Raw genomic sequence first — 18907 nt, forward strand, 5'->3', positions numbered from 1 at the left:
CAAAGGAAACATATATATATATATATATATATATATAAAAATGTGTGTATATATATTTTAATTGAAGTATTGTTTATTTACAATATTGTGTTAGTTTCAGGTGTACAGCAAAGTGATTCAGTTAAATAGATTCTTTTTCAGATTCTTTTCCATTATAGCTTATTGCAAGATATTGTATATAGTTCCCTGTGCTACATAGTCAGTCCTTGTTTATTTTATATATAGTAGTTTGTATGTTTTCCTTCCCCACCCTTTTCTTCCTTGGTAACTATAAGTGTGTTTTCTATGTCTGTGAGTCTGTTTTTGTTTTGTAAGTAATTTGACTTGTAGCTTTTTTTTTAGATCCCACGTATAAGTCATACCATGCAATATTTATCTTTCCTGTCTGACTTCATTTAGTATGGTGATGTCTGGGTCCATCCATGCTGCTGCAAATGGCAACATTACATTCTTTTTTATGGCTGAATGCTTTGCCAACAAAGGTCGGTCTAGTCAAGGCTGTGGTTTTTCCTGTGGTCATGTATGGATGTGAGAGTTGGACTATAAAGAAAGCTGAGTGCCGAAGAACTGATGCTTTTGAACTGTGGTGTTGGAGAAGACTCTTGAGAGTCCCTTGGACTGCAAGAAGATCCAACCAGTCCATCCTAAAGGAGATCCATCCTGGGTATTCATTGGAAGGACTGATGCTGAGGCTGAAACTCCAATCCTTTGGCCACCTCATGCAAAGAGTTGACTCATTGGAAAAGACCCTGATGCTGGCAGGGATTGGGGGCAGGAGGAGAAGGGGACGACAACAGAGGATGAGATGGCTGGATGGCATCACCGACTCGATGGACATGAGTTTGGGTAAACTCCGGGAGTTGGTGATAGACAGGGAGGCCTGGCGTGCTACAATTTTTGGGGTCGCAAAGAGTCAGACACGACTGAGCGACTGAACTGAACTGAATGTTTGTGAGTGTGTGTATCCCACATCTTTATCCGTTCATCTGTTGATGGACATTTAGGTTGCTTCCATGTCTTGGGTATTATCAATAGTGCTGGTGTGAACATTGGGGTGCATGTATCTTTTCAAATTAGAGTTTTCATCTTTTCAAGCTCATAAGTGGGGTTGCTTGATATATAGTAACTATTTTTAGATTTTTGAGGAACCTCCATATTCTCATGGTGACTGCTTCAGTTTACATTCTCACCAACACTCTAGGAGGCCTTCCTTTTCTGCTCATCCTCTCCAGCCCATCTCTGCCCATCCTCTACTTTATTATTTGTAGTCTTTTTGGTGATGGCTATTTTGACTGGTGTGAGGTGATAGCTCCTTAAAGTTTTGATTTGTGTTTCTCTAATAATTACTGATGTTGAGCATCTTTTCATGTGCCTATTGGCCATCTCGATGTCTTCTTTGGAGAAATGTCTATTTAGGGCTCCTGCCCATCTTGTGATTCAGTTGTTTGATTTGGATTTTTTCTTTTTCTATTAAGCGGTATGAGTTGTTTCTATATTTTGGAAATTAAGCCCTTGTTGGTCACATTATTTTTAAATATTTTCTTCAGTTCCATAGGTTGTCTTTTCATCTTGTTTATGGTTTCCTTTGCTTAACAAAAGTTTGTAGGTTTAATTGGGTCTCATTTATTTATTTTTGCTTTTATTCTGATGGAACATATTTTAAAGCTGTTATTAAGATTTTTGAAGCAAATAGTAGCTGATTATACACTTATATAGATGTCAGTTGATAACAGGGAGAGGAATATAAGAATTTCACTTAGTTCCATATCTCTGGAACTTGAACATGTTTGAAATGATTTCAAATAAGAAAACAAAGCATCTGAACTTTTATTTATTTTTTTATTTTTTGTTCTACTAAGAGATTATTCCTTTTTTAGGCAATAAAATTGAATTAGGTAATTAGCACAAATTGTAATAATAACAATAAAATAGTTGAGCATTGATTGTAACACTGGATAATGTGTGAAATATATGAAAAGTGATGATTTGTAGTGCTGAAAAATCTTATGTATAACAGGCCAGGTTTTAGTTGGCAAAAATTCAAGATTTTTAAAAACGTTTTTTGGGAAATTATAAATGTTGGCTGCATAATTGTTATTATTGAAGGAAAGCATTCATGTTACTATTTTTGCCTAGTAAAATCCCTATTGAATGAAAAAAGAAGGTAAGAGTTTTAAAACTGACCCTCTTTTAGCTTGACCACCACCTTGGGCTTCCCTGGTAGCTCAGATAGTAAAGAATCTGCCTGCAATGCGGAAGACCCTGGTTCGATCCCTGGGTTGGGAAGATCCCCTGGAAAAGAGAATGGCTACTCACTGCAGTATTCTTGCCTGGAGAATCCCATGGACAGAGGAGCCTGTTAGGCTGCAGCCCATGGAGTCACAAAAGAGTCGGAGGCAACTGAGCGACTAACACTTTCACTTTCACCACCTATTAGATTGAAGTGTTCTGTTAACTGTGTTCATACTTATATTCAAACTCTATTGAAACCCATTGAAATCAGGCTAACAACATCATGGAAGAATAGTTTTGATGTTTTTAATTTATTAAACATCTTTGACATGTCACGTCTAACTCTGGATTGGTTATATTTCAGAAATACCCACAGGAAGTGAAAGTTATTCAGTATCTTTAAAAGGAAAATTTTGTTCTGCACTAATGAGCTATATGACTTTTATGGTTATGTCTTATTAATCAAAATTATACTAAAGGATTATAAGAAAGATGTCACTTCTTATATTTTGTTAACCAAATTTTAATAAAGATTATATGAAGAGTCTTAGATTTTTATAGATTTGGAGTGATAGGCAATATAATGTGGGAGAAACATGAAATCCTGGATTCACCTGGTTCTTTCAATTAAGTGACTACCCCGGACTTCTCTGGTGACTCAGACAGTAAAGAATCCGCCTGCAACGCGGGAGACCTGGGTTCAATCCCTGGGTTGGGAAGATCCCCTGGAGAAGGGAGCGACTACCCACTCCAGTATTCTGGACTTGGAGACCTCCATGGACAGAGGAGCCTGGTGGGCTAGTCCATGGGGTTGCAGAGTCAGACAGGACTGAGCAATTTTTACTTTCAATTAAGTGAAGTTAACTTTGCTTTTTATCCACTGAGAAGTATAGGTGTGTGAAATATACATGAACACTTTGAAAATACAAGGAAAAGAAAAAAAAGAACTCTGCTGATAATACTTTAGCTATTTGGACAATTCAGTACTGTGTTTTTGATCATCATCAGACATTATATCATCCAAATTATTAGCCAAGAAGTGCTGCTGCTAAGTCGCTTCAGTTGTGTCCGACTCTGTGCGACCCCATAGACGGCAGCCCACCAGGCTCCCCCGTCCCTGGGATTCTCCAGGCAAGAACACTGGAGTGGGTTGCTATTTCCTTCTCCAATGCATGAAAGTGAAAAGTGAAAGAGAAGTCGCTCAGTCGTGTCCGACTCTAGTGACCCTATGGACTGCAGCCTACCAGGCTCCTCTGTCCATGGGATTTTCCAGGCAAGAGTACTAGAGTGGGATGCCATTGCCTTCTCCGAGCCAAGAGGTGCAGAAGTGTATGCATTTCACAGTAATTATACCTACTAATATCTGGCTGTGTATTAGAAGCGTCTGTAGAGCTTTTTAAAAACATAGGTGTTTCCAGCACATCCCTACAATAATTCCTGAGATATGTGGTGGGTTCCTGTCTATGTTTATTTTAGTTGAAATAACAAATATAACCTTAAGGTACTTAAATATACCAAATGTTAAATTTACAAACATTTGGATAAACACCAGACTGTTAACCATGGGTTTTATTTACTAATTCTGATCTTAATTGCAGAACTTTTCAAGGGTGATGGTAACTACCCAGAAAAGAATTATGACATTCCAGGTATTTGAGGGTAGGTAAGAACTGGACATGGAACAACAGACTGGTTCCAAATAGAAAAAGGAATACATCAAGGCTGTATATCGTCACCCTGCTTATTTAACTTATATGCGGAGTACATCATGAGAAACGCTGGACTGGATGAAGCACAAGCTGGAATCAAGATTGCTGGGAGAAATATCAATATCCTCAGATATGCAGATGACACCACCCTTATGGCAGAAAGTGAAGAGGAACTAAAGAGCCTCTTGATGAAAGTGAAAGTGGAGAGTGAATAAGTTGGCTTAAAGCTCAACATTCAGAAAACGAAGATCATGGCATCCGGTTCCATCACTTCATGGGAAATAGATGGGGAAACAGTGGAAACAATGTCAGACTTTATTTTTCTGGGCTCCAAAATCACTGCAGATGGTGACTGCAGCCATGACATTAAAATATGCTTACTCCTTAGAAGGAAAGTTATGACCAACCTAGATAGCATATTCAAAAGCAGAGACATTACTTTGCCAACAAAGGTTCGTCTAGTCAAGGCTATGGTTTTTCCAGTAGTCATGTATGGATGTGAGAGTTGGACTGTGAAGAAGGCTGAGCGCCGAAGAATTGATGCTTTTAAACTGTGGTGTTGGAGAAGACTCTTGAGAGTCCCTTGGACTGCAAGGAGATCCAACCAGTCCATTCTGAAGGAGATCAGCCCTGGGATTTCTTTGGAAGGAATGATGCTAAAGCTGAAATGCCAGTACTTTGGCCACCTCTTGTGAAGAGCTGACTCATTGGAAAAGACTCTGATGCTGGGAGGGATTGAGGGCAGGAGGAGAAGGGGATGACAGAGGATGAGATGGCTGGATGGCATCACTGACTCGATGGACGTGAGTCTGAGTGAACTCCGGAAGTTGGTGATGGACAGGGAGGCCTGGCGTGCTGTGATTCATGGGGTTGCAAAGAGTCGGACATGACTGAGGGACTGAACTGAACTGAACCTATATTTTTTTTAATCAGGAGGAATTGTTCGTTGATTCCTAATTTATTATTTTTCTTTCTTTTATTTATTTTTTTTTTACTGTGACTTTAATTTAGAGTCTTTTGTAATTGAGGAACTGGTTCTTTCCTGAAGGTTGTTTATGTTAACATAATATCAGGAAGGAAGTCCTGCAGTGGAGTTAAGGGAAATCCCTGTTATCTGAAAAGCCGTCTTTAAGAAGACTTAGGGAAGGAATAAGAATAGTAGGAGTTACATAGCAGAAGTATGAGGTACTGTGAGCTAGTCACTGCCTTCAACATCCTTTTTTTCATTCAGTCGTAGCAACCCTGTAACCTTTACAAATGAGGAAGTAAAGTTTCATGAGATGTTTATCATATAACCTAGATCAGTCCGGCTTCTGTCCACTTATAGCAGAGTGAACTTTGATGTCTGTCACTCATCTCAGTTGTAAGTAGTTATTGTGTTATTACTTATTTCATGTCTTTCTTCCTTGCTGGCCTCTAAGCTTTTCAAGGGCTAGCATGTTTGTCCAGTTACCTGTTATAAACCTTGTGCACTAAGAAAGTATCTTCTGTGTAGTAGAAAAACTTAATAAGTATTTATTGAAAAATCAATGAATGTATGAGTGAGTTGGTCCAGGTTATTACTGAGATAACTGAAATATGGTCCTGAAGTAAGGCTTGCATTCAGGTTGTGTTCTCTCCTCACTGTATTATGTGCCTTGTTCACTTCTGTGGGTAGAGAATGTTTTATTCCAGATATTTCTGCAGTGCTTCTTGTTGTTGTTTAGTCACCGAGTTATGTCCAACTAGTTGGACACAATTCCATGGGCTGTAGCCCTCCAGGCTTCTCTCTCCATGACGTTTTCCAGGTAAGAATACTGGAGTGGATTGCCATTTCCTTCTCCAGGGAATCTCGACCCAGGGATTGAACCCATGTCTCCTGCATTGGCAGGTGGACTTTTTACCACTGAGCCACCAGGGAAGGCTTCTTCAATGCTTATTACTGTATACAAAACCTTTTGCCAGATACGTCAGGAAAGTGATTTCTAATATAGATGAACAGTAGTTTAGCATGTGTTGAGTAAAGAAAAGACATAATCATGGTAAACAAGCCTAGTATGAATTTAATAATGTCCTTTAAATGACTTTGTATTGTGTTTATTATGGTAGCATGCATATATGTTGAGAAACTAGTAGTAAGTTTGTATGTGATACAGCATTTAGTTTATAGAATATATATACATATAAAATAAGACAAATGCAGATAAATGTTTGAGGAGGAGTTGCTGTTCAATGGCTAAGTCATGTCCAACTCTTTGTGACCTCATAGACTACAGCATGTCAGGCTCCTCTATCCTCCACTATCTCCCGGATTTCGCTTAAATTCATGTTCATTGAATATTTGAGAGACCTGATTAAAAATATCATAAAAGAGGTACAAGTTCATATCTGTGCAGAGGTGTAAGAACAGAAAAATAGTAAGCTACTGTTTAAATACCAAACTCTTATTTAGGCATTTAAAAATACACTGAGCAGGAGAAGGGGACAACAGAGGATGAGATGGTTGGATGCATCCCTGACTCAATGGATATGAATTTGAGCAAACTCTGGAGATAGTGAAGGACAGAGAAGCCTGGCCACGGGGTCAGAAAGAGTTGCACATGACTTAGCAACTGAAAAACAGCACAGATGCATTGTGCATACATTTTTTAAAAAGACACCTGTCTTGCTCTCTTGAGGCTTATTATTTTATATTGGATGCAGAGGACTGTATTACAGTATTAAAAGTATTATTATATAAAGCCATAAAGTTCTATGGAAGGAAGCAAAGTGGAGGAGGTGAATTCTAATAGAGGGAGTAACGTAGGAAAATATTACTAAAGAAGTAGTATTTCAACTTATTCTTCAGTTATTTAATGTTTTATAAATTCCTCTTACTGCTATTAGTCTCTTTGTATAGAGCTGGTGGACAGATCATGGGTTATTCCTATTTCTGGGAAACTGTGGTTGTCCTCCTTTATGTTGTTTCAAATCTAAAGCGTACACGGAAGGCGGTCCAGTCCTGTGATCAGCTGAGCTCTTCTCCAGTCTGCAACCCAGAGATTACAGGTGGATCTTTATTAAGCTTCTTTATCCTAAAAACTGTATTTCGAAACAATCTCTCATGTTTTATTTAATATGTTTAATATATTTTTATTGACAAAATTAATTTTCTTCAGTTAGTACTCTTTATCCCCAAAAGTTTTTTTCAGCTTTTTTTTTTTTTAATTATAACTTTAGTCATGCTATTTTATTTGCTATTGTTCAGTCATCCCTACTCCATATTCATAGGTCATTTCCTGTAATTTTCTATTACTCTTTGATTTTATTATTTTTTTAACTTTTTATTTTACTCTTTGATTTTAAATAGCAGCCTGTTCAAACCATGGTAACATCACTTAGGAGATGCTGGCAACTATTCTGTGTGCTGTACAAACATAACACAGTTAGAACTTACCTCTGTTTTATAGATGAGGAGACCAAGGTTCAAATATTTTGTCCAAGATTAAGGGTAATATCATGAATTCCTAGGAATATCATCAAATGGATATAAAAATCATATTTTAAAATAATCTAGAGAAATAAGAGGCTTCCCTGGTGGCTAGAACGGTAAAGACTCTGCCTGTAATGTAAGAAACCTGGATTTGATCCCTGGGTCAGAAAGATGCCCTGGAGAAGGGAATGGCAACCCACTCCAGTATTCTTGCCTTGACAGTTCCATGGACAGAGGAACCTGGTGGGCTACAGTTCATGGGGTTGCAAAGAGTCAGACACGGCTGAGCAACTAATACTATCACTACTAAACAAATAATTGTTTTGTTCTGAATATCTGTAGAATTTGCTTTCTGAATACCTTCCCTCAGGAAACAGGAGCTCTGTGATAGGGAACCAGGCATTGCCACTCACTCGCTGTGCCCTTAGAGTGATCATCCAGCACAGGCCTGGGAGTGGTCTTTGCTTAGGGCAGCAAGGTATCCTGTAGGTGGTTTTATCAAAATGTTCACCTTGTTTCTTGTTACAGTTTTGTGTGAAAAAATTTTAATCTTCTTTCATTGTTGTTCTTTAAATATTACAGTTGTTAACCTTTTTTGTCTTCTTAATATACTGTTGTAAAATCTTTAGGGCAAAAGTGTATAATGAGAAGTTTAGCCGCGTGACATTGAGTAAGTCAGATTTCTGCCCTTTAGTTTATGTCATTTTCAAGTGAGAAACAGGTATTATAATAATATCTACTACCTCTACTAAGGTTTAAAAAGTTTTTTAACTTTATGTTGCTTTTCTTCATAATAATATTAGCTATGAGTGCATTTTTGTATCGTGCTTGCTCTGTGAGCATGGTTTGATATATTGAGTGGTTATGTGGCACTTATTATGGTCAGTGCTAAAAGATAGGAGTAGAGTCTGATTTCAGATTCCTTGGAGCTTTTTAGATAGTAATATACATAAGACTTGAAAGATTGAAAGTGGGAGGAGAAGGGGACGGCAGAGGATGAGATGGCTGGATGGCATCACCGACTCAATGGACATGAGTTTGGGTAAACTCCGGGAGTTGGTGATGGACAGGGAGGCCTGGCGTGCTGCAGTCCATGGGGTTGCAGAGTCGAACACGACTGAGCGACTGAACTGATAGTAAGACTTCATTCAAAAGAACAAACGATAAGATGTTTCCTGTACTCCCATTTTGTCTGAGAGGACCTGGAAAATGTTTTATTCAAAGGCGATTTCCGAAATTGAGTTTTTGCCAATTTTGGAAATAAAATGGGTATGAGTAGAAATGGTAATCTTTAACTTTTAATCTTCTTTTCTTGATTTGCTGTCAATAAGTAAATACTTAGATTTAACACTTTAAAACATCACATTCTAAGACAAATGGTTGTTTATCTCTGCCTTTAATAATCTTTATGTCTGCTAGATGGGGGAAGAAATAAATTCAGTACAAGGTTTCATGTGAATAGTGAAAGGGTTCTGTTAATGCTTTGTGGAAGCACTTCATGCCTCCGTAGACAGTAACTACTTGTATGTGAGTGATCGTTAGCAGCAGAAACGTAGCCCAAAGTTTCCAAAAGGATTTCCAGCCAGTTCCTCAGAGTCTTTTTTTTTTTTTTTTAAGCATTAGGCAGCCACTGATATTTAAACTTGGGGAAAATGAAATTAAAAATCACCTGGTCATTTTTGTCCTTCTGTAGGAAACTGTTTAGTTCCTTCTTTTCAGCCTGACCTATGGCATCATCAAGATCATATTTAGCTTCCCAAATTGGGCATGGATACTATAAACAGCTCAGCTCTAGTGAAAGTTTACTGATTTTGGTCATGATGGGGACATTGGCCATAACTGGTGATACTTAAGTTTGGTCTTGATACACGGTAATTACAGTTAAATTAGAGGAATTAATATATGAGAATTGGAATGAGGACTTAACCTGACACCTTTTTGAATTTAGCAAGTTGTTTCACTATGCTAAATTTAATAAGCCTTTGTAGAATACCTACTGCCTATAAAGACATTCCTAGATAATGATTTCAACAAACTGAATAAAAGTACGTACCCTTGCCTGGAAAATCCCATGGACGGAGGAGTATGGTAGACTACATACAGTCCATGGGGTCGCAAAGAGTTGGACATGACTGAGCGACTTCACTTTCTAATCTCTATATATTATTAGAAAATAACTTGCTTTGAGAACATGATTCCTGTTTTACTCAAGTTAAAAATTTTTTTGAAGTCAACTTTATAACCGGAGTTAGTCAGTGAACAATTACATATAATTATATATATTTCATTATATATAATGAAATTATTATATAATTATATATATCTATATATATATTGATATATATATATATATATCAAGAAATATTCCTCAGTGTACATTTCTTGAACTGATACTGATTTAAGATTGTATGTACAACTGGAGATAGTTATGTTAGGCTTTATCACTTGGCTTAAAATGTTTTATATTATTTATATTATTTATAAATGGGTTATTGAAACCTTGGTTTGTTTAAATACGAAGCACTTTCCAGAATTCCTTTCTAGAAGATTTTGGGTATGAAGTTCCACATTAAGAGCGCAATAGGGAGAGAAGTCTTGTGCTCATTTGCCTGACTACGAATGTATAATTAAAAGAGTCTGTCAGCAATGTTGGGGCAATCATTGTGTTCTGATTCTTCATGTTATACAATTACTTTGTTGTTCAAACAGATATTGTAATTAGAGCATAATTTTAAATTTCAGAGGTCAGTGACTCATTGAGGTTTTTTTTTGGTTTTGTTTTTAATCAAAAACAAAAGTAGTTTCTCAGGTTTTGAGGAATTTTTTTACTGAATATTTTTATATCACTGTAGCAAGTGAAATGGGTGATGTTTTATTGAAAAGTAATGCTTAAAGCTTATTTCACAACAGTGATTTAATCAGCCCTAACTTAGGAATGACATTGGGTGTATATGTGTGCATTGTATATTAAGACCAAATTTTCATCTTCCCCTATTGAAAACTGTAATGATTAGAAGAATTCTGTGTAAGTGGCCACAGGTTTATCATTTTTGTGTATTTGTGTCATTGAAATTTGGTAGGCATTTCTCTCTTCTAGGAGAAAAGCATATTTGTCGGTGTAAGAAATCTGTTTTACCAGCTATTCTCTGCTATTTATTGATACGGTGTGTGACTCAACCAGGAATTCATTGATGGAGAAAGAGCATATGACTTGGAATTAGGGGGGAAGAACACAAAATAAATTTACCAAGTCATCTCTGTTAATCTGTTTCTTTATCTGCATCCAAATTCCCTACCAGCTCTAAAATTCTATGAGAACAAGCTGTGCTTAAAATACATGTTCCCCCACCCAAATGTTTAAAGGTAAAATGATCAGAGTAGAAAAAATTGTTAAGTGTCAAGACTTCAGTGTTCTGTGTCTTTCACTAATTTATCACTCTCACTAATTTGTGGTGCTATTTTAAGGCAGTTTACTTAGTTTTAGGCTCTCGTGTAGGCGATATCATGCTCTAGGAAGTGTAGCAGGCTCTGAAGCACTCCCTGTAGAACCTGTGTGTCTGTGTGTCTGGGGCAGCCTTACCGCCTTAACCTCCTCCCCGACCTGTGAGGGAAGGAGAGGACTGGGACCGCAGTCTCAGGACTGCTGGGACGACTAAGTGAGGGGACATGTTTGATTGTTCAGTGTGGCACTTGGCAAGCAGGAAGGTAGGTAGTATCATCATCATTTTCATTCCTGAATTTCTTTGTCATCACATGAAAGACTCAGAGCTACTTGAAATGTGTTTTTTGATAGTAGACTTGCCAAGAATATAAACCATAATAAAGTATTATTGGTAATTGTGTCCATGCTTCATAGTCAGGTGTGAATGATATAGAATCGTTTTATATGTTACTAAACTTTAATTTACCATATAAATTAAGATGCATTCCATTTCCTTGAATGCTGTCTTGTCATTTCAGACTACCTTAAATAAAAAAACCAAGATCAGTGATTTGAGCTTTGTTCTTATTTGTACACATTGTAATTGTTTATAAATAACTTGCCTTTGCTGTCATTTTATTATATTAAGATATATAAATTTAGTCTTGCAGTTGCAAAGACTGACTTTTTTTTGTTAACTGCGTTCTTCTGATATGTTGTAACAAGGTAATATTGAACTGATAGAATAAAGGAAAAGCGCTGTCTTTTGTAGGATATGAAAATCAGACCTCATGAACATTATCCTAGAAAATCTGAGTGAGTTGACTAGAAGAAAAGTAAGAGACCAAGAATAAAATTTAGGGGTGTAAGAATTTTCAAACGTTAGCTTGCTACTTAAATAAGAGGTCAAGTAGAAGCAGGCCCAGAAATAGACAAATGATCAAGGGAAACTGGAGACTTATTTGGGCAGACACAGTAGTAATGAATACAGCACAGCACTGTGAGGAAACAGTATGATTTTAGTGATGCTCATCAACAATAAAAGCTCAGTTGTTCATTTCAGTAAATCTAATAGCTAGAGACAGTGCACAGATAACTATCAGTTATAGTACTACACAAGTAGAGTAGTACTATAAAAAATAAAGGATAAAAGTAAGTATTAAAGAAAACATTCTGGACATGGGTGATCAGTTGCATAAAGTTTGTGGGTGTGAGAATCCGTGTTTGTGAATAGGCCAGCTTGTTGACAACCTGGAGAAAATGTAATCAGGAAATGGTGTCTGAAGTTAGTGTGGATTGAAATGCACGGGTGAATGCACAGCAGCTCTCTGTGAGGACCGAAGGAAGCTTATAACTGTGTTTCAGACTTCCCACAAAACCAGTTAGTTGGTCCTTGTTCTGAAGTATTAAAAATTCACAAAGAACTCAGAAAGCTCATTCAGGATCAATAACAGCTGAGACGTAACTGTGGACTAGTTTGGAGAAAAGAATGAGCTGGACATGTTGAGTGCTTTACAGACACTGACAGACACTTGTCAGTGCGCAGTTGAATTTGGAGGTCTAGCAGTAAGGAATGTACTGGAAGTATAAATTTTGGAATATGTGGATACAAAAAACGCCATATTATTGTATATTGCTGAAGATTTGGTGGCAAGTTATATGAAATTCTTTGGGTGAGTATAAAACAGAAATTATAATAATTTGCAATGAGCTATTTTTTTCACATCAGTTTCTCAGCTGTTTATTTCTGAAGTACTATTAAAATATGACTGTAAAAAGAAATTAATGCCTCAACCACAGTTTCTAAGAGATACACCACCTTTGGTGTGTCTCCATTTTGCCATCAGTCCTCTCTGCTTCATTGCATCCCTTTTTTTTTTTTTTTTTTTGTCCCAAATTAGGAAAGTGAGAGATTTCGGGAGTGGCTTCTTAACTGCAGGTACACTAGGATATAGGAGTAGACACTATAATTTTACTCTCTCTCTTGTTTGTCTATAGTAAAAGAAAACCTTTTTGGGTATCTTTTATTGACTTGCCAATCCCAGATTGCCTTTGTTATCTGTTGGAGAAACAAAAAGAGAATAGAGGGAGAAATTATATTTGTATATTGAATAATGACTTGGCTCAGATTCACTGTTGACAGAATTTACTTCACTCTTCCTGAGTTAGAATGGATTACAATTGTATAAAGGTGGCTTCTGCATAGAATGATCTTAAAACCTCTTTAAAAATGAGTTTAATACACTCACAGATTAAAAGTATGCAATTCTATAAAGCCTGATGTAGAAAATACCTTCTCTGCTTTCTAACAAACACCACTGCTCACAGTCACTTCCTACTGTTTAAAGAGATTGTTTTGGTATTCATTCTCTATTGCTGCATTTTGTGCTCACCTTACCCCTAATTGATTTTTTGTTGTTGTTTTGTTTTTATCTCACTTTTTCATTATGATGAGAAGTTACTGGGCCCTTTACATTTGGAAACTGTTATCAATTTTGTTTTAAAATATGTGTTATGTTGATGACTCTTCTCCCTTCTGCTTCTTTTCTTTTTTCATGGTGAGACATCAGCCATTCATCGTTGTGACCTCTTGTGTTAGTTCCCTAATCTTTATGTTACCTATTCTCCTATTGTTCAGCCATTTTCCACCTCTGGCTTTACTCTTTACTTGGAAAGAAAATTCACTTTTTATCTTCAAGCACCTCTGCCATGTTTTTTTGTTTGTTTGTTTCTACTGTCATATTTAAGTTTCAAGAATTCCTTTTTATGTTTTGAATTCCTTTAATAGCATGTTTTACTTGTTTCTAGGATGCAGTGTCCTTTGTTAACTCTGAGGACTTTTGAGTTTTTCTTCTCCTTGCCCAGTGATTGCTTTCTTCAGGCAGTTTCTGTAGTTGGGTTGACCATACTTTCCAGAGAAGTCTTCTGGTCTCTGGCCCCCAGTGTGCGGGCTGAGGGTAGAGTGAAAGAAGGCTAGACACCTCAGCCTTCAGTGTTTTGAAGGGTCCTGTCACCTGCCCTTCAAAACCCAGTTCCAGAATATGGAAATCTTTAGGGATACATTTCTAGTATACAGCTAGAAATAAGGAAGTGCTGGATTGCCAGCTATTTAAGGAATGGGGATGTGGAGAGAGAAGTTAGCCAGTTTTCCAGTCTTAGCTCCACCCTTAAACCACTTCCACCGCTGCCGATTTCCTGAGGCTTTATGGAGGCTCTAGAGTGTAAGTGAATTTCTTCTTGCCTGGGTCAGCTAATACCCTGACTACTTAGCCATCTGCTTTCTAGTATAGTTTCCAAATTTTTCCTTTTCCATTTTCTTCTTTCTCATAAGTTAGTTCGTGCATTTAAAACTCTACAGTGTTTCAGAAGAATTTTAGGAAGGAGTGAAAGTACACAACTCCATTAGTTTCACGGTTTTTGTCTCTCAGTGTTTTAGAAACCATAAGCAAACCCTAGGATAAGTATAACTTTCTTTTATTTTTGTAGTTTTAACTGGTACTTAAATTGTTGAATTTATTAAGAGTATCATTTACCAAGTGTAGTTTTCATTCTTAGGCCTTTCTGAAATATTTTGGATTATAAATGTTCCTCAGTTGTCCTTGTGTTAGTATCTGTATACATTAATAATATACACATACATATGCTTTTTTAGTGTCTTTGTCTACTAATTATAACATTATGTCAGTCGTAGGTTTTGGTTTTTTTTCTTATATGTTTCCTTTTTCTCTTCCTTTACCTGTTAATTTCTGATAAGATGCCAGATAGTGTGAATTTTAGGGTTTCCCATGTGGCTCATTGGTAAAGAATTCGCCTGCCAATGCAGGAGCCACAGGAGATGCAGTTTCAGTCTTTGGGTCAGGAAGATCCCCTGGAGAAGGAAAGCAATCCACCCCAGTGTTCTTGCCTGGAGAAGAATCCCATGGATGGAGGAGCCTGGCAGGCTATAGTCGATGAAGTCACAAGAGAATTGGACACAACTGAGTGACTGAGCACACACAGTGTGGATTTTACCTTGTTGGGTGGATATTTCATCTTCGTATAGCTGTTCTTGGACTTTGTTCTGGGACACAGTTAAATTGGAGACAGTTGGATCCTTTTAGGTCTTCTTTGAGTATTTATTTAGGCACTGCTGGCACGGTACTGCTTACACTGCTGACTAATTGTTTTCCACTCAGGAGGCGAGACCTCTGTGTACTTGTCCCAGTGTCCTGTGTGTCATAAAGTTTCCTATCTTGAATCCTTTGATCGGTTCTTTCTCTGGCCTCTGGTATTTCCTCCCACATATGTGCTGAGCAGTGTTCAGTTGAATGCTTATGCAGATTTCCACTCTCGAAGTGCAGTGAAGTGAAAGTCGCTCAGTCATGTCCAACTGTTTGCGACTCCATGGACTTTAGCCTGCCAGGCTCCTCTGTTTATGGAATTTTCCAGGCCCAGAATCCTGGAGTGGGTAGCCGTTCCCTTCTCCAGGGCATCTTCCCAACCCAGGGATCAAACCCAGGTCTCCTGCATCTCAGGCAGACTCTACTGTCTGTGCCACTAGGGAGGCCCTCCACTCTCTGTGCAGCTCCTTTTCCCAATACTGGTTTAGGTGAGCTCTAGCTGCTGTGCCCTCCTGGGTCTCGAAGGTTAGTCTTCTCCACTCAGAGAGGCAGCCTGGCACCCTTCCCAGGGCTGCAGCCTCGAGCTTCCCAGGCCAGGAAGCCTGGACGATCGTATGTTGGCTTCCCATCCTCAACCTCACTATCCTCCTCCTTTTTGGTTGTTTTTAGACATGAGAGTGAACCTTGTTGATGTTACTTTATCTTGGCCCAAAGCAGACATTGCTTATTTGTATGGATGTGGAGATACTTTTAGGTTCATTAAAACATAAACACACAGAACTTTATCACTTTTATAAAAAGTGATCACTTCTATAAAAACTTCTATAAAAAGTTTTATTTAGCTTTTTATAGAAAAAATTGATCAGATATAAATTTCAGTGAGACGACATTGTCAATGTTTTTCAACATAAAAATTAAACTCTGGATTTTAAAATTGCTTTTTATTGTTACAGTAGAGGTGTGTCTGCACACTTTGTATTTGGCACACAGATAGCCATGAGGTTCCCAGTTCCTTGATTCACTGACTCCTTGAGTCTCTCAGTTTTTCATGGTGTCCCCTTGGCAAAAAAAAATGCTGAAGAGTTTTTCTTCCCATTTTTAAATGGTTACTTCCCAAACAGCTTAGTTTATCAAAACAACTTAAATTGAAATTTTTGTTTAAATTTTATTTATAAACAACCACATTATTTATTAATGGATTTGTTTTTCTCTTGGGTACTGTTCAGATTCTCAAACTGGACACTACCACCCTCTTCCTGTTCCACACTGATTTTGCATGGACATGGCTTTTTATTACAGCAAGCACTGAAAACCTAGCATTGCAAAGATAAGACATCATCAAAAGGAATGTAGCATGATCTAATGCTGATAAAGACAAATATTTTAAACTCAAAGGTTGCATGGTGTCTGACAGACATCGACTATTGCTGTTTCCCTTGAAGCTTCCAAGTACTTTGTGGCACCTGGTGAGTGTGCTATGCTGTCTCCTTGAATTCACTCCTTGGGAGCACACAGGTGGCTGACCACAGGCTGCTGTGCTTTGTTTGGTTTCCCATTTCCCCTCACAACACTTGGGTGCCTTTTCACACTTAATGATATTAATAGAAAATAAAGAGAAGCATTAACTTTTTTTAAGAACTCATTTCTATCCTTATTGTCTGAGTTCCATATATTTCTTTTCCCTGGCATGACCTCTGCAAACATGTGAGTTGTGGTAGAAAACTTTTTTTTTGTTTGTTTTTAATAACCAGTTTATTTTTCTTTGATTGGAAGAATTCAGTAAATAGTATTCACAATTCAGTAAACAGAATACTTATAGATGAAACTTCAAAAAAAAGTATTGTTCATTGTTTATGTGTGGTACATTGCACTGAACCATATGCATTTATTTATACCATTTTGATATTCATGTTGATATTGTTTTTAATTATTAAAATTATATTTATGAAATACTTACAAATATATTTGTATATTATCTCTAAAGCTTAAGGCAAGAAGCAGCTCTGAAATGATTATATTTTAGCTGAAAGGAAAGTATGGCCAATCTTTCCTGTAGCTTGACAGTGTTTTTTACCTGGGGATCACTGGGTCATCTGAAGACACAGGGGAAATGAAATGCAGATGTTCTCTGCTAAAACTAGTGTTTATGATGGTATGGTTAAAAGAGTGACTGTACACCTCACCGTTTTTAAAGTAAGGTCTGATAGAACTACAGTTAAAAGTATCGTTACATTTATTCCTTGTTAGTATTTTATAATGAAATGGTTCCATACTCATTACTTGAAATGCTTAAAACAAATGGCATTTGTCTACACAATAATGTCTGTTGGTAAAATACTTTTCCTGTTCTTGAATTCAGCCAATGTTACTAAAAGCAGTTGCAACAACATGGGAAAACTGCTGAATTTGAGAATGAAGATGTTGATTCAGTTCCTAAATTTGGCAAGTTACTAGCCACATGGCCTTGACAGGTGACTTGCTTAAATTGACCTCAGTGACCTTTTATTTACTCATAGCAAAACAATGCAAGCATAGCTTAATGATTGCAGCAGGTCATTATTATGGATAGAAAGATGTGCTGTCTCTTTGAAAGAAAAATTTGTAATCGTGTGCATTGTAAATTTTTTAGGAGGAGCAAAATCGAGGCAAGCCTAATTGGGAGCATCTCAATGAAGATTTACATGTACTGATCACTGTGGAAGATGCTCAAAACAGAGCAGAGATCAAACTGAAGAGAGCTGTTGAGGAAGTGAAGAAATTACTGGTACCTGCAGTAAGTAATAATTTCCAAATCTTAGATTTAGGCCCAAGATCTTTTTCAGTTAATGTTTTAATTATTATAATGTTTATGTTAATAAAGAATAGGTTATTATTTGTTCAAAATTTTAAGCACAAAATATAAAAATAATTTACAAGTCATTTGCTATAGAATAAGAGACAGACAGTGCTCCATTTCTTAAATGGGAAAGTCTGCTCCCTGTTTATTTTTTGTGAAGTGGAGCAAACCGAATCAGTGGCCTGTTTTTCAAAAGTGTGGTTACCTTTGCATCAGTCTGTTACGGAGTAAAAATGTAGGTCCGTCATCAAGTAGGGCTGATGAAAGCTTTGTCTCTCTTTTAGATCAGTTTCTCATTGCAAACAAGCAGTGAGTGTACACGAAGTCCACACGAGCTAATACTTCTGTTGGGTGATCTGTGTTAGTAGGAGTGCATTACCTGTGTTGCCTATGGATTCCGTGGGCTTCCCAGGTGGCACAGTGGTAAAGAACCGACTTATCAGTGCAGGAGACACGAGAGACCCGGATTCCATCCCTGGGTCAGATCAGGAAGATCCCCTAGAGTAGGAAATGGCAACCCACTCCAGTGTTCTTGCCTGGGAAATTCCAGTATCCTTGTACCTATATTCCTTGTGATTTGATTCTAATTTTTCTAATTTTGATAATTTGAATGTATTTCCATCAGTTTGCATAACACCACACATAACTTACTGTTCAGAGTTCAAACCTTTTAAATTCAAATTGGGGTTTCAAAACAGCCTTACAGTAAGTTCCTTCCCACCACCCAAGCCCCCCCTCCCGACCCCCCTTCTCCCAGCAAGCACAGGAACTCAGACAAGCCTTAGCAGTTTTTAATTTCACTGCAAAAGTATTGTAATAGGGGTTTTGAGATGATCACACTTAATCTGTAGAGTTGTAGTGACTTTACCTGACAGAATTGTTTATGCTGGATAGTACTGTTTTTTTTATTTCAAATGTTTCTTTGATTTGAATAATTAGTTTGTTTTAGTCTCTTTTGTTTCTTCAGTCACAAAATAAACCATGCATAACTAGAGAAAAGTCATTTCTTCAGTTACATATAGTGTAACCAGTCTGGCAAGTCTTCATGTGTTACTATGAAATATCTACTAAAGATGATCTTTTTATCATAGGTACAGTTAGTTGTTCAATCTCATTTCCATAAATCTGAACTATACCTCCTTTAGATTCTTGAGATCT

General features: G+C 37.2%; 1 protein-coding gene across 13 annotated transcripts in view; it reads left to right on the forward strand.

Moving 5' to 3' along the window:
• QKI (QKI, KH domain containing RNA binding) overlaps positions 1 to 18907 on the forward strand; it is a 156081-nt gene that overhangs the window by 104785 nt on the left and 32389 nt on the right. For all 13 annotated transcript variants that reach the window (XM_061428516.1, XM_061428518.1, XM_061428517.1 and 10 more), the window contains one exon: positions 17543 to 17686. In XM_061428516.1, coding sequence (XP_061284500.1) covers positions 17543 to 17686 — 144 coding nt within the window. The remainder of the gene's footprint in view (positions 1 to 17542; positions 17687 to 18907) is intronic.

This window comes from Bos javanicus, chromosome 9 (assembly GCF_032452875.1).
Source record: "Bos javanicus breed banteng chromosome 9, ARS-OSU_banteng_1.0, whole genome shotgun sequence".
NCBI lineage: Eukaryota > Metazoa > Chordata > Mammalia > Artiodactyla > Bovidae > Bos > Bos javanicus.